Source organism: Oncorhynchus clarkii, chromosome 3 (genome assembly GCF_045791955.1).
Source record: "Oncorhynchus clarkii lewisi isolate Uvic-CL-2024 chromosome 3, UVic_Ocla_1.0, whole genome shotgun sequence".
Classification (NCBI taxonomy): Eukaryota; Metazoa; Chordata; class Actinopteri; order Salmoniformes; family Salmonidae; genus Oncorhynchus; species Oncorhynchus clarkii.
In genome coordinates, this window is record NC_092149.1 from 47487516 (window position 1) to 47504650 (window position 17135).

The window sequence follows — 17135 nt, forward strand, 5'->3', positions numbered from 1 at the left end:
TCATGGATACTATTTTTATGTCTGCGTGCAGTTTGAAATAAATTGCTAACTAGAGTTAGCGCAGTTACTAACTACATAGATTTATCAATGACTGTAAATCTTCTCTAATGTTATTTACCAATCACTTGTGAAACTACCTTCAAACTACACAGAGACAGAAAAATGAATTGCCAAAAAAGTCACATTATCCCTTTAACACCATCAGTATAATCAACATTATCATTAGATCTAGGAAATAAGGGATCCTAGTTTTGCCTTTTGGGACCCATAATTTCTTAATAAGATTAGTCTAATCTTAGTGTGATCTCGAAGTTATGCAATCTTTACATCTAGAATATTCTGGAGCATATGGTACTATCTAGTTGCCAGCTTAGTGCATTCGGAAGGTATTCAGACCCCTTAACTTTTTCCACAGTTTGTTACATTTTAGAATAAGGTTCTAATGTATTACATTGTTTTGCTTCCCTCATCAATATACAAGCAATACCCCATAATGACAAAGCAATAGCAGGTTTTTAGAAATGTATAAAAAAAAAAATTTTAAATGAGGGTCTCCCGAGTGGCGCAGCGGTCTAAGGCCGCTTGTAGTGCTAGAGGCATTATAACTGACCCGGGTTCATTCCCCGGTAGTGATTTCAACCTTGGAGTCTTCTTGGGTATGACGCTACAAGCTTGGGACACCTGTATTTGGGGACATCTGCATTTGCAGATTCTCTCAAGCACTGTCAGTTTGGCCACTCCTGCGTTGTCTTGGCCGTGTGCTTAGGGTCGTTGTCCTGTTGTCCTCCCCCCAGTCTGAGGTTCTGAGCGCTCTGGAGCATGTTTTCATCAAGGATCTCTACTTGTCTCCGTTCATCTTTCCCTCAATCGTCTCACAGTCCCTGCCGCTGAAAAACATCCTCGCAGCATAATGCTGCCACCTCTATGCATGGTTTTTGCCATGTGATAAGCGGTGTCTAGCTTCTTCCAGACATGATGCTTGGTGGAGTTCTGCAGAGATGGTTGTCCTTCTCAGATTGACCATCGGGTTCTTGGTCACCTCCCTGACCAAGGCTCTTCTCCCCCGATTGCTCAGTTTGGCTGGGAGCAAGCTCTAGGAAGTCATGGTGGTTCCAATCTTCTTCCCTTTTAAGAATGATGGGGGCCACTTTGTTCTTGGGGACCTTCAATGCTGCAGACATTTTTTGTCACCCTTCCCCAGATCTGTAACTCGACACAATCCTGTCTCGGAGCTCTACGGACAATTCCTTCGACCTCATGGCTTGGTTTTTGCTCTGACATGCACTCTCAGATGTGGGACATTATATAGAGCTGTGTGCCTTTCCAAATCATGCCAAATTTTATGAATTTACCACATGTGGACTCCAAGTTGTAGAAACTACTCAAGAATGGTCATTGGAAACAGGATGCACCGGAGCTCAATTTCACATCTCATATCAAATTGTTGAATACTTATGCAATTAAACTTTGTTCATTTGTAATAAATTTGAACATTTCATAACCTGTTTTGTAGTGGGACAGTAACATTTAGTTCTCATCTTTATACTTTAAGCATTTCTATGTTTAGCTCACGTATACGTTAGAAGTATACATCAAGGTTCTGTAATAGATAAATGTGGCAAATGTTAATTTTTTTTATACAGCACCTTTTTATCTTTCTGTGTGTGTAGGTGTACATACACACACTACCGTTCAAAAGTTTGGGGTCAATTAGAAATGTCCTTGTTTTTTAAAGAAAAGCAATTATTTTTTGTCCATTTTAAAATAACCTCAAATTGATCAGAAATGCAGTGTAGACATTGTTAATGTTGTAAATGACTATTGTAGCTGGAAACTGCTTTTATGGAACATCTTCATAGGTTTACAGAGGTCCATTATCAGCAACCATCACTCCTGTGTTCCAATGGCACATTGTGTGAAAAAAATCCAAGTTTATCATTATCAAGGCTACATGATCATTAGAAAACAATGATGCAATTATGTTAGGACAGCTGAAGACTGTTGTGCTGATTTTAAAGAAGCAATCAAACTGTCCTTTAGACTAGTTGAGTATCTGGAGCATCAGCATTTGTGGGTTTGATTACAGGCTCAAAATGGCCAGAAACAAAGTACTTTCTTCTGAACCTCGTCAGTCTATTCTTGTTCTGAGAAATGAAGGGTTTTTCAAGTGAGAAATTGCCAAGAAACTGAAGATATCGTACAACGCTGTGTACTACTACCTTCACAGAACTGCGCAAACTGGCTTAACAGAATAGAAAGAGTGGGAGGCATGTACAGGTACAGGATGGCAACAACTGCCCGAGTTACACCAGGAATGCACAATTCCTCCATCAGTGCTCAAACTGAGAGGATGGACTGAGGGCATGTAGGCCTGTTGTAAGGCAGGTCTTCTCCAGACATCACCGGCAACAAAGTCTCCTATGGGCACAAACCCACCGTCGCTGGACCAGACAGGACTGGCAAAAAGTGCTCTTCACTGACGGGTTGCAGTTTTCTCTCACCAGGGGTGATGGTCGGATTCGCGTTTATTGTCGAAGAAGTGACCGTTACAGCGAGGCCTGTACTCTAGAGCGTCCGTCATGGTCTGGGGCGGTGTGCTACAGCGTCATCGGACTGAGCTTGTTGTCATTGCAGGCAATCTCAACACTGTGTGTTAAAGGAAAGACATCCTCCTCCTCCCTCATGTGGTACCCTTCCTGCAGGCTCACCCTGACCCTCCAGCATGACAATACCCCCCCCCCCCCCCACACACAGAAATGTCCGGGAACTTGCAGGTGCCTTGGTGGAAGAGTGGGGTAACATCTTACAGCAAGAAGTGGCAAATCTGGTGCAGTCCATGAGGAGAAGATGCACTGCAGCACTTAATGCAGCTGGTGGGTACACCAGGTACTGACTGTCACTTTTGATTTTGACCCCCCCCCCCCCCCCGATTGTTCAGGGACACATTATTCAATTTCTGTTAGTCACAAATCTGTGGAACTTGTTCAGTTTGTCTCCAGTTGTTGAATGTTGTTGTGTTCATACAAACATTTACACATTAAGTTGGCTGAAAATAAATGCAGTTGACAGTGAGGACGTTTCTTTTTTTGTTGGGTTTAGTTACAAAAACCTCATCTGTGCTTTAGAAACACAAGGTTGTGCTTCTTGACTGTTGACCAATACCTGGTCATCAGCATTGGAGCGCAAAGGTGGGCACACAGATATAATCCTATCTATTTTTAGTAACCAATTTTCATTGGTTTTTGCCTGGAAAAAACAGAGTAGCCTACCTCCATATTATCCATATAAAATAGTTTAGCAATCAGCTACGGATGCATTTTTGCCAGAACAATAGGCTACTTGGTAATTTCATTGTTAATTTTCATATTTCAGATAGGCCAAGTTTGGTTGGATTATAAATACCGGTTTGTGTGTGTGTATATACCTCAGTGGTGGGGACTGACTATGTGTAAAGATGGCTGTAACATCGCACAACCTTCAATGTTTTTGACATGATATTCCCAATTCATATTGACTGCTAACATTAATTACTTTTAAGCTCAAAATGCAGGTATTAAACAGTTTTATTTCTGTCTTGCATTTTCAAAAACGCATCACTGTTCATTTGTGCTGTGATTGTACGCGTGTGTGTGACGGGTGTTGCAAGCTCTGAACCACTGCTAGCGAACAGTTTCTGATTTGGTGCAGCGCAAACATTAAATTGTAGGGAAAGACTATTGCTATAAATATGCAGCTACAACAAAATTGGTGATAAAGAATATTAACTGTGTGCTTTGAAAGCTCACCAGCCTTATGGCATCAAGCAACGATTACTTTTGGTATGTCAAAATTGACATTGATCGTTTACGTTTGGAATTTGTTGTTTTAAAAATGTATTACATAGTAAAAATGTGGCGTAGACACAGGTAGCCTCAATAAATAGACAAAGATTTGTAGTTGAACAAGTCATTGCATGTAAGCTATAGATATTTGTTTTTACTTGACTTGTGACTTGCTGTTAGAATGCACGACTTGGACTCGATCGATAAGTTCTGCTTTGGACTCGACTCTAACCTTGTGACTTGAATAATAGTGACTTAGTCCCACCTCTGAGTTTGTCATTATATTTAGCACTTGTCCCATTTTTAGATGTGAAAAATGCCAGCTATGAGACACTCAAAAGACACGTGGTTGAGGAAATGGCACCGTCCCTGTGTTATGGTATACATGAGCAGGGGGATCATCTGGACCAACTATTGAGGAAGTTGACTAAACCATTTCAACCATCTCCCCCTATCAAGCAATGTTTGAAATATGTTCTACCCTCTTGTGGCTTTGAGTCAGTGACTCAATTAACACAGATTAACAGTCAGTGTTCAGATTAGTCTGGTCAGGACGTTTGTGTGTAGTTTAAACCCTCAATCCAAGCCTCAAATTAGCTTAGTGGTCTGTGCTCCTTAGTGAAGCCTCTAGTCGACTAACAGTGGTTTGCTCCAAGGACGTCGAGTCTGAACAACACGAGCAGAGGGTGGCTATGCTTTCTACTACTGTCCGGATGCTAACTTTAGGAGATCTACTTTTCAACTGGAGAAACTCTCAAGACAGAAGATTACTAGTTGTATCTCTACAGTAGCACTAACTAACCTGAATCATCAGGTCGTCGTTGTAGCATCATCTGACCCGGGAACGTTCAACCTCCCCTGATCCCATCTGCAAGCCAGGCCGTCATCATTGGTGACGTCTATATGGCACACACTACGTTTGCATCGTGACAGCAGCAGGACGGCCGGGCGGCGGTTGGCAGGGAGGGGGATCCGGGCTGCCCTGAGTGGGCGTCCGGGGACCCCTCCAAATAGGAAGGTGAGCTCGGTATGTTTTGAAGCTAGTTGGGACGTGAAGCGGGAGGTACGGTACCTGAGCTTATTGTGTGAATGTAACTCATCTGATTAATGGACTTGCACTGAGCGATACAAGTTAAGTATTTACGTGTTTTATATACACTTAAAAATTAAGTAACGCTTTTCATTCTTGACCAAAAACAGACACGCTCTCTGTATAGTGGTGTAGGTCTTTGGATGTTGTACACATGAAATTGTCATGCCTAGCTTTATCCGCATCATTATATTCCATTTAGTGTGACTCGAGCCGTTTCTTCCACCAGCTGTGCTGCCTGGGCTACACGCATTTTATAAAAGGGATGTAATTTGGGTGTTGGGCTTTTATTAAGGTCCTTTGGTCACCCCCACAGTGCACAACAAGCAATGAGGAAGTCTATTGCGGCAGGGGTAAGTTTTTCAAAAACAAGTGAAATCACCAAAAAAGTGTCTGCACCCTTCTATAACATTGCATTTACGTTAAAGAAAATCAATTTACTTGAAACCTATCAAGCATTTATCAAATACTTTGTTCGGGGCCTGGCGCTGTGGAGGATAGCAGCCATTTTATGTGCTCTTGACCAATTCTGCTATTTTGTGTTTTATTTTAAGCTGATCTTAACTTTTTTTTTTGTTATTACCTATGACCAAAAACAGCTTCTGTACATCAGAACAGCCATCATTAACCTCGATTTGCTTGACAATTTTCTACTTCAACGAGTCGGCAGCTCTGGACTTTCTGCTTACTCCTGACCGGGCCCTAATCGCCGGGATTCAAAAGAAATGAAGGTGCAAGCGTCAAGCGAGCTGGGATCCTGACGAGACTGTTGGCGAGCGTATAAACCGCCTCTTCCCTTCATTCTATTAGCAAATGTACAAATTGGATGTGCTACGCTCGAGACTATCCTATCAACGGGACCTGAAGAATCATAATATTCTATGTTTCTCGTAGTCGTGGCTGACATCGATAATGTACTGTACAACTCGCATAGTTTTTTTTGTTTTTTTCATGCATCGTCTAGACCGGACAGCAGCCTCGGGGAGGGGTGTGTCTCTTAAGAAAATCTGCTGCGCGATCTCTAATGTTAAGGAAGTCTCAAGTTTATCTCATGATAAGCTGCAGACCATACTATTTACCAAGATAATTTTAATCTATTTTTCATAACGGTCTATTTACCACCACAAACCGATGCTGACACTAAATCCGCACTCAACACGCTGTATATGGCTTTAAGGAAACAAACTGCACATCCAGAGGTGGGGCTTCTCGTGGCCAGTGATCTTAATGCAGGGAAACTGAAATCTGTTTTTACCCAATTTTTACCAGCATGTCCCCTGTGCAACTAGATACGGTTTTTAAAACTCTAGATCACCTTTTACGCCACACACAGAAACATAAACACGGCTCTACCTCGCCCTCCCTTTAGCAAGTCTGACCATAACCCTATCCTCCTGATTTCAGCTTAGAAGCAAAAACTCAAACAGGAAGTACCAATGACGCGCTCATTACGGAAGTGGTCCGATGAAGCGGATGCTAAGCTACATGACTGTTTCGCTAGCACAGACTGGAATATGTTCAGTGATTCATCCAAAACAACAAGTCACCAGCTTTATAAGTGCATCGATGACGTCGTCCCCACAGTGACTGTACGAACATATCCCAACCAGAAGCCAAGGCTAGAGCTGCCGCTTTCAAGGAGCGTGACACTAATACAGGCGCTTGTAAGAAATTCCGCTACGACCTCCGACATCATACAGGCAAAGCATCAACACAGGACTAAGATCTTATCGTATTACACCGGCTCTGATGCTCGTCCGATGTGGCAGGGCTTGCAAACTATCACTGACTACAAAGGGGAAACTCGACTGCGAGAGGCCCAGTGACGCGAGCCTACCAAACGAGCTAAATGCCATAAATGCTCGCTTCGAGGTTAGCAACATTGAACCATACATGAGAGCAGCAGCTGTTCTGGACAACTGATCTCGCTCTGTGTAGGCAATGTAAGACCTTTTAATCAAGTTAACCTTCACAAGGCGGCAGGGCCAGACAGATTACCAGGATGCGTACTTGTTGCATGTGCTGACCAGCCGGGAAGTGTCTTCACTGACATTTTCAACGTCTCCTTGACCCAGTCTGTAATATCTACATATTTTAAGCAGACCACCATAGTCCATGTGATCAAGAACGCCAAGGTAACCTGTCTAAATGACTATGGTCCTGTAGCACTCACATCTGTAGCCATGAAATGCTTTGGAAGGCTGGTCAAGTCGCAGATCAACACAATCATCCCAGACACACTGGACCCACTCCAATTTGCATTCCGCCCCAACAGATCCATAGATGATGCAATCTCTATTGCACTCCACACTGCCCTTTACCACCTGGACAAGAGGAACACCTATTTGAGAATACTGAACACTGAGCTGTAGTCAATGAACAACACCCATCACTAAGCTCAGGACCCTGGGACTGAACACCTCCTTCTGTAACTGGATCCTGGACTTTCTGACAGGCCGCTTCCAGGTGGTGAGGGTAGACAACACATCCGCCACACTGACCCGCAACACGAGGGCACCTCAGGGGTGCGTGCTTAGTCCCCTCCTGTACTCCCTGTTCACCCACGACTGCAACAACACCATTAAATTTGCTGACGACACGACAATGGTAGGCCTGACCACCGAAGACGATGAGACTCGCTATAGGGAGGAGGTCAGAAACCTGGCGGTGTGGTGCCAGGACAACAACCTCAACTTCAACTAGACAGGAGCTGATTGTGGACTACAGGAAATGGAGGGCCGAGCATGCCCCCATCCACATATATGGACTGCAGTGGAGCGGGTTGAGAGCTTCAAGTTCCCCTGTATCCACATCAGTAAGGAGTGAACATGTTTGCTCTTTTCTATATTCTGTCTATCTCTGATAAGACTGCTAAATAGTTAGTCCGGGTAGCTATTTGGTTATCTGCATTAACCCTCCCTCTTTGCACTAACTCTGCTGCAACTGATTGTTGTATATCCTGTTGCCTAGTCACTATTCCCCTACCTATATGTACATATATCTACCTCAATTATTTTGTACACCTGCACATTGACTCGGTACTGCTGCCCTGTGTGTGTATCTAGCCATGTTTTCTTTAATCATTGTGTTATTATTTTTCTCTCTGCATTGTTGGGAAGAGCCTGTAAGTAAGCATTTAACTCTTGTCTACAAAGCATGTGATAAATAACATTTGATTTGAATAGTGTTACCTTCATTTGAAATGGTGTTTCCTTTTTGAAATGATCTTAAATCCAAAACATTTTCTGGAATCGAATCACCAGAAAAATACGGATTGTTGATTGATATTTTGCAATGAGGCACTTAAATCATACTGGTTCTCAGAGCATCTTTTCCAGAATGCCGACTCCCACGTGTCTCACAGAGCCACAGAACAGATTATCACGTGGTTTTGTTTAGTAGCTAGGTGTCTTTTGTATACAGTGCTCTCAGGTCAGAGTTCAGCAGTCAAAGCTTGGGAGAAAGCTTAGAATTTGGCATACATGTGGCAATGGGACATCTGTTCATTTAAGTACATATGATTTTCCTTTGCCATTCAATCTCCAAAATATAACAAACACATTTGTTCAGCTCGGCGGTCCTTGAATGTGACAGACTTGTCAGCATTTCTCTTTAGAAGTAGATCTCTAACAATATCTGCTCTTCTGACAGGTCTCGGGCATTAACCATAAAGGGTCAGTGAATCTGCCACGAGGGAACTTTGCCAAGGTTGGGGCAAGATCTTTTGGCTAGAATAATGGAGCAAGCACGGACATAGACGTCAAGCAGTGAAATCATAAATTAAGACTCATTACTTTGATGGCACCAAAGTTTTCAAAGGGGACCGACTGTGATCAGACCGTCAAACAATTAGCATATACACATTTGTGGAGTGGTTGAAAAACAACTTTTAATGACTCCAACCTAAGTGTATGTAAACTTCCGACTTCAACTGTACTAAGGGCCTACATGAATCAACTTTCACAGTGAATGCTTTGTATCTAGGTTATGTGCTAATTATTTGAAGTTTGCTAAATGCTTCAAAAAATATTGTGCCTAATGCAAGCCTTCCTGTTAGATTGCAAATCAACACACAATTGAGCTAAACGTTTGGAAATTAAATGCATGTCAGGTGCAGGTGCTCTGTTTATCTCACATCTGATGACTGGGGGGCATTTAGGATGTTTTCTACAACGGATCGCTAAAATATTCAAATTATGATCACACTTCCTCAATTCAAATATTATGGTTTGGTATGGCTTAGAAACTTGGGAACCGAGCTCGAGTTATCGGTGTACCCGGTTGTCTCCCGGACTTGTTGAAATATCTAAATGCCTAGAAAAAAATCTCCAGGCTTCAGTCATAACTGTCAATATATATATATATATATATATATATATATATATATATATATATATATATATATATATAGAGACAAAATATCTCCCCAACACCAAGCCAACAGTGCTCCTCATACTTTTATGTAATGTAATTGAAGTTGGAGACTCACATTTTTTATATATATATATATATAAAAAAAAATGTGAGTCTCCAACTTCAATTACATTACATAAAAGTATGAGGAGCACTGTTGGCTTGGTGTTGGGGAGATATTTTGTCTCAGCAAACACAGCTTGTAGACGGAGCTCCATGGTACAACGTATAGAACAGATAATTGAAACCGGTAGTTTAACCAGATCAGTAGGAGTATCTTGTTTGGTTTGCTTATTTGCTCACGTAGACGTCCACCAAGACCAGATCAAAAAGTTAGTACAAGTAAACTGGAGGCTATTTAGAAGAGACTCTTCAAACACAAACGCCCATATTGAGTTCATCAGACTTCATTTGGTGATTGCAATCGCTAATGCATTTCATAATTAATGAATTCATAAGCCTGTAAAAACATTTCCTGTTTAAGTTGGAAAAGCAGAATATAGATTTAAGTTGTCCAAATGGACAATAAAAAAAAATCATACAAATTACAATATCAAACCATTACTACCAACACTGCGACCTGTATGCTCTCATTGGCCGGTCCTCGCTACATATTTGTCGCCAAACCCACTGGCTCCAGGTAATACATTTGTTTCTAGGTAAAGCTCCGCCTTCTCAGCTCACTGGTCACCATAGCAACACCCATCCGTAGCACGCGCTCCAGCAGGTATATTTCACTGGTCATCCCCAAAGCCAACACCTGCTTTGGCCGCCTTTGCTTCCAGTTCTCTGCTGCCAATGACTGGAACGAAGTGCGAAAATCACTAAAGTTGGAGACTCACATCTCCGTCACTAACTTTTAAGCATCAGCTGTCAGAACAGCTTACCGATCGCTGCAGCTGTACACAGCCAATCTATAAATAGCCCATCCAAACGTCTACCTACCTCATCCCCATATTTGTTTTTGTTTTTCTGCTCTTTTGCACACCAGTATTTCTACTTGCACATCCTCATCTGCATATCTATCACTACAGTGTTAATTGTTAAATTGTAATTACTTCATCACTATGGCCTATTTATTGCCTTACCTCCTTACTTCATTTTCACACACTGTATTCAGATATTTCTATTGTGTTATTGACTGTACGTTTGTTTATCCCTTGTATCTCTGTTGTTTTTGTCGCATTGCTTTGCTTTATCTTGGCCAGGTCGCAGTTGTAAATGAGAACATGTTCTCAACTGGCCTACCTGGTTAAATGAAAAGGTAAAATAAATAAAAAAAATACTTCGATCAGAATTGCATCAGTGTCCGCCAGATGCGATGTGTTGTACTGTCATTAGCAATAACCTGTGTGTGACTCTTACTCTAATTACTGTACTGTTCGCTCTCCTATGTAGCTTTACATACCGAATACAGATTCACTTTATTTTTTATTTTCTTTCACTCTCGGTCTATCTATTTTCTATTCTCTTTCTGTTTCCTTTTGTTTCCCTGGTTCCTCCTCAATTGCCCTGGCCGCTTCTATAGATCTATCAGGTTCATAAGGGAGGCTTGTGGCTACTTGCTTTATAAAATTAATTCCTGTACTTTTTTTCTACTTTCATTATCATCTTTTAAAAATGTGCTTGAATTCAAATGCTAAGTAGTAAAAAAAAAGAAAAATGCATTCCCATATAAATGTTGGAGACCAACTAATTTCAGGGGTTTTCTTTAAGTATTTTCTTCATTGTAGAATAATAGTGAATGTAGTAACCAAAAAAGCGTTAAACAAATCAAAATATATTTGAGATTCTTCAAAGTAGCCACCCTTTGCCAGCTTTGTAAACTCTTAGCATTCTCTCAACCAGCTTTACCTAGAATGCTTTTCCAACAGTCTTGAAGGAGTTCCCACATACGGTTGGAACCAAAAATCTCAAATTTGGACTCATCAGTCCAGTGGACAGATTTCCAACCAGTCGAATGTCCATTGCTCGTGTTTCTTATCCCAAGCAAGTATTCTTCTTATTGGTGTCCTATTAGTAGTGGTTTCTTTGCAGCAATTAGACATGAATGCCTGATTTCACGCATTCTCCTCTGAACTGTTGAGATGTCTGTCACTTGAATTCTGAATAATTTATTTGGGCTGCAATTTGAGGCTAGTAACTCTAATGAACTTGTCTTTTGCAGCAGAGGTAACTCTGGGTCCTCCTTTCCTGTGGCGGTCCTCATGAGAGCCAGCTTCATCATAGCGCTTGGTATTTGCGACTGCACTTGAAGAAACTTTCAAAGTTCTAGAAATGTTCCTTATTGACTGACCTTCATGTCTTAAAGTAATGATGGACTGGCGTTTCTATTTGCTTATTTGAGCTGTTCTTGCCTTAATATGGACTTGCCCTATATGGTAAAAGGAAATCTTCTGTATACCACCCCTAACTTGTCACAACACAACTGATTGGCAACTGAAGGCATACCCGTTAATTGAAATGCATTCCAGGTGACTACCCCATGAAGCTGGTTGAGAGAATGCCAAGAGTGCAAAGCTGTCATCAATGCAATGGGTGGCTACTTTAAAGAATCTCAAATATAAAATGTATTTTGATTTAGCACTCTTTTTGGTTACTACATGACTCCATATGTGTTATTTCATAGTTTTGATGTCTTCACTATTATTCTACAATGTAGAAAATAGTAAATTATAAAGAAAAACCCTTGAATGAGTAGGTGTGAACGTTTGACTGGTACTGTAACTAGATAATAATGGAAGTCTGAGCTGTGAGTGTCCTTCCTCCACCCTTCCTCTCCTGCTCTTTCCTCAGAAATATTATGGCTTGGAGAGCAAAGTAGACAGTGAATGGGGACACGTCACGCAATGGATGGTACAGTCGCTTCCTGGTTATGGTGGCCAATAACAATAATTAATCTTTGGCAAACCTATGCATTGCTGAATGAATTAGCTGTACTAAGAGTTGTGGAATAATCATTTTGTTTTGATGAATGCATTATGGAAATGTACTCATTTTGAATATTCAAAACTGTTAGAAATGCCAGATTACCAGTGGTATAATGTCAGTTGTTAGCCACCGGGCATAGCTGAGATCTTAAAAATGGGCTTTGATCTTAAACAAGGATTGCATTTGCTTTTTGTTTTTATCCAAGAGGCTTTTTGTGTGCAATGTGCCTTTTAGCTTAGAAGTTCTAGAGCGGCTTGTTGATTTACAAGGTCACACATCTAATGATAATCCAGTCGTTCAGGAAATGTATGTGTTTGCTGATTGGGTTTGGATCTGCATGTCCTATCCCGTTCGTGTGGACTGCATGGGTTTTGATTATCCTGTTGTACTGCCAAGCGATTATCTTATTCTTGTACAGTTTACCTGGGTGGTTCAGATCCACCGGACTGGACACTGTGACATGCGTCTCTTGTCATATTATGTTTTTAAAAGATATACCGAAATGATGTGACGGTATCGGACATCAGTACCAGGTAACCAACCACAGCAGGACAGAAGCTAATCTGTGTGTGTGTGACCATGTTTACCGCTTGAGTGGTTGGGTGACAGGATTACTATCCATGGCCATAGTGATATATTGAACTGCATGCATGGAATGGATGCAGTGCACTTGACCATTGACAATGGTTCGCTTTCAAAGTTTAGCAGGCAATAACCCTTCTCTTTCAATTCTCCTCAGTTTAATAGCCACAGTGAGTTGACTTGGAAGAAGTGAGCATACGTGCTAGAAGTCTTCATTTGGAATCATTGTGTGTTTTTGCATGTAAGTGTGCTGTTGAGTTTACTTTTGGGTTCTTGTTGAAACCCCTCTGACAGGCCTATATGAACACCTATGTTGACCTTGTCCTAAGTGTCACCACCTGTCCTGTCATTTGACCCTTAATCTTTATCTGTGTATCCTCTTTTAATTTCTCCAGGAAGACAGTGAGAGGTACTCTTGCCCCTCACAGAGACCTAGCTCTGTGTGTATTATTTTCCCCCTCCCTTTTTAAACCTTCTCGCCATCATCTGAAAAAAAAAAGCAGTTTTAATTTATTGGAACCGTTACTGGGATACCTTGAACTCGGGGGCTGGAGAGTCACAATGTTAGCAGGCTTTTGTTCCGGTCAGATACTGATCCACTTGAGTCAATTGATGATCTTATTATCCTATCAGTCAATACACTCGAATAGTGTTCCAATATCCAATCCATACTAGCCTACTATTTAGTATGGGTTGATTGACAATACATCGCCATCATGTAGTAGGCTTGATGGAATGTATGTCAAGTCCTTGTGTGGCCCACTCTGACTCCAGTGCCCCGGGCAATTGAGCTGTGTGCTGAGGCACTTAATCTGAGCTGGACAGCCAGAGCAGTGCGAAAGAGGTCATTGTCAGGTCATTTTATAGACCGAGGACAGATCATGTTTCAATCAACCATGTTAAACTTTAAGGTTGGTGTCAATTTCATTTCGATTCAGGAAGTAAACTGAAATTCCGATCTTCTTGGTTCAAAAAATGAAGTGGCATTTCAGTTTACTTCTTTAATTGACTGTTTAACCACATGCCAATAGTAAAAAATCTTCCAAATACAGATGTACTGGGAAATAAAATCCTTTTTTGTTTCCCACACAGATCTCAGACGATGATGAGCAGATGTCGGTGGGCAGCCGAGGCAGTGTGAGGGTCAGTATCACTCAAACTCCGCCATCTTTAATTTCAAACCAATTGCACAAACTCTGGCCCTGTTAGTTAAGAGACTTGAGGTCGAAATTACCCCTAACCTCAGATCCAGGATCAGATTTTCTACTTCCACATCCTAACTGTAGCCATTAGGATAGTATGAAGGAAAAAGGAAACCGCACACTGCTCTTGATAGTATCACTGATATATAGTACGCTTATTAAATAGAAGTGATACTATCGAGCAGTGTCCGGTTTCCTTTTTCCTTCATCTTGTTCGGCTGTTGCCATGCACCTGCAAATAAGATTTCTCAGATGTGCGAGTGCCTTTTTGAAGTTAGCCATTAGGACAGTAAAAATAAACATCTGACCCTGGACCAGTGGTTGGGGGGCAATTTCTATTAACTTACGCATGAATGTACAACCGTCACTTGGTGCTTAAACCCTTGGTGACGATGCTTTTATGTCATTGAGCAGTCGGATCTTGATGCAATAGAGGCCTATGGAGGAGTGGTAATCGCTCACCCTTGCATGCCATAATGGTCCTTTTGTCGGTAACATTAGTTTTTATAATTTAAACACTATTCAGAGCAAGGCAAAGATGGAGTACCAATACATGACAGTCCTCTTAAGAAAATTAAGTATACCAGGATCAGGCACCAATTATGCCCCGGTAGTTTTTGCTCTTGGCGACAGCAAAATAACTTCACAGGGTAGACCTATAGATTATTCGGTTGGCTCATTTATTTACATGAACTCAAACCTTCCATCAGTTGAACTGCTGATGTGATAGTTACTAACCATGTGTTTTAATGTGTGTTTGGAAGATTGGATGGGTGTGCAGTGTTGGGTTCGTTTGTGTCACAAACATTAGCATGGAGGACTAATTGTGTTCAGACATAATGGTGTGTGCTCAGTGGAGAAAGTTGGCACGGCTGTGTGACACAAAGCCTGACTAATTGACATTTGTGTTCTGAAGTTGAGTTTCACATTCTATTACCATTTACCATCTGAACTACTAATGATTGCTACTCTGAGCCTTGTGTTTCGATGCTTAGTAGCTAAACAAGCACTTGTATTTTCACACACAGTTCTTAGCTATAATTCAAATTAGTTTGATTATTTGTTACACTGTATTCCCCCCCCCCCCCCCCCATTTGGTCCAGTTGGTTTAATATTTCCAAATGTCAAACTAAAATGCCTACACAAAACAAGTAATTTGTTTATTGGAGAAAAATGATCAGGTTAAATCCATCTATGATTATCAGGAAGCATAATGTTCCGGGCGGCAGGGTAGCCTAGTGGTTAGAGCGTTGGACTAGTAACCGGAAGGTTGCAAGTTCAAATCCCCGAGCTGATCTGTCGTTCTGCCCCTGAACAGGCTACTATGGATGTTTTGTGCGCTGTGCAGATTTCTCACCAGTCTCACCAGTCCAAACTAGCCGAACTAAGGGGGAAACGCACCAGAGTTTGGAAAATCCAAACCAATTTGCTGGGAAAGCCTCCTTTACATTCAATTTTGACTTAATCACGATTCTGTTTGTACACTTGTTTACATGGATATGCTTCTTAATAAAACCTATTTGAAACAAGCCATTACACTTCGTTATTATCATGGCTTTTAATTATTATTATTATTATTATTATTATTATTATTCTGGTTATTACTTATAAAGATGAATCACCAAATTGAAGATATGCCAGGTTGGAGAGGATCTGTCACATTTTCGTATATGTGCATATATATATTATTTTAATACCGATCCTATTTTGACACACAACCAGCCTAAGCTACTGAAAATAGGCATTTTTACAAGATTAAATCATGACATGAACGTTTTGAATCTTATTAAAGAGATGGAATCCAGAAGGGAGACTTTCTGATTGGACATAAAGGCCTATGGAGAGAATCAGCAAACTCGCGCTGAGGCTATAAGATAATGAATTGACAAGGAAAGTATGAAGGGCACAGCTATGCTATAGTTTGAAGATGAAATTGACAATCATTAAAATAGGAACTATTATAATTTTGAATGGGTGTTAAAAAAAAGACTTTGGATTTACTGTGTGAGGTGAAGAAATAAAGACTTAAAAGAAACCAGACACATGCTCATTGCTCACATGGAGCGGGTAAATGATAGTATGAAATAAACCAAAACTTGTTTCTCACAAGTATAACCGGTTGTGAACGTTTCCACTCCGAGAATGAGAACGGTAAATTACTGTAATCGATACATACATTGTCAAAATGAATGTAACCAAATGACAGCGATAATGGTAAATTTCCTGTTTTACAAACGGAAGGCTACCACATGAGCATTCGTAAAAGTGCATTGTGGCCGACACTATATATCCCAGGGTACTACCCTACTTTGTGAGGATAGGAGGGCAGCAATTTTGTCTGGCCTAGAATGGCATAGTGGCCAGGACCAGGCCTGATCACCATTGATTAGTCTATATATTAAGAAAGGATTTATGTATCAAATTATACCATGCCAGGTTGGAGAGGACTGGCCATTTTTGGGACATTAGCCCATTATAGGCTCAGAGCCAGAACAACCTTGTCCACTGCTGTTGAATAATTAGAACATTTAACTTTTTTTTTTTTTTTAAATACCTATTTATTTACTAGCAAGCGACAAACGTGCATTGTGTAAAAAAAAAGTCCACACCAAAACTTTTTTATTTTTTTTATTTTTTTTTTACACTGAAGTCCCATAGCGCTCTACACCCTGGCGCGTCTAGCGAATTAGCAGCTTAAGCATCAAATGATGGAAAGAGGAGCTGTAGAAAGTTTGGTTGACAAAGTTAGCAAAACCAATTGCTTATCATTAGTAAACACCTCCACTATTAGGTAAAGTTTATCAACATGAAAATAAAGTTAATATAATCCTAAAATGAATGTAGGCTTATTTAAATAGTTTTGATGTTTTATTTTATTTTCATGATTGTCTTTAACCATCAGTTATTCAATTAGTCACAGCCCTAATGAGTAGTTGCTACAGTGGACTAATGTCGTGGGAAGTTCAGTACTGAGACTGTCATTTCTTCAAACAATCTTTATTTAATATTGATTAATTATTGCAATAATGAAACCATCGACCCCACACTCTGAAGTGTGTTGCCGAGTGCTTAACTGATAATGAAAAAACATGTTAT

The 17135-nt window shown here is 40.8% G+C and overlaps 1 protein-coding gene across 6 annotated transcripts in view; it reads left to right on the top strand.

Annotated features, from left to right (window-relative positions):
* The window catches only part of LOC139396288 (leucine-rich repeat flightless-interacting protein 2-like), a 76169-nt gene that overhangs the window by 21155 nt on the left and 37879 nt on the right, over positions 1 to 17135 (top strand). For 5 of the 6 annotated variants that reach the window (XR_011630747.1, XR_011630748.1, XM_071143397.1 and 2 more), the window contains exon 3: positions 13930 to 13980. The exons of the other annotated variant lie outside the window; for it this stretch is intronic. Coding sequence is in view for 3 of the 5 variants with exons in the window: in XM_071143397.1 (XP_070999498.1) it covers positions 13930 to 13980 (51 nt within the window). In the remaining 2 variants the exon portion in view is untranslated. The remainder of the gene's footprint in view (positions 1 to 13929; positions 13981 to 17135) is intronic. 6 annotated transcript variants of the gene reach the window in all.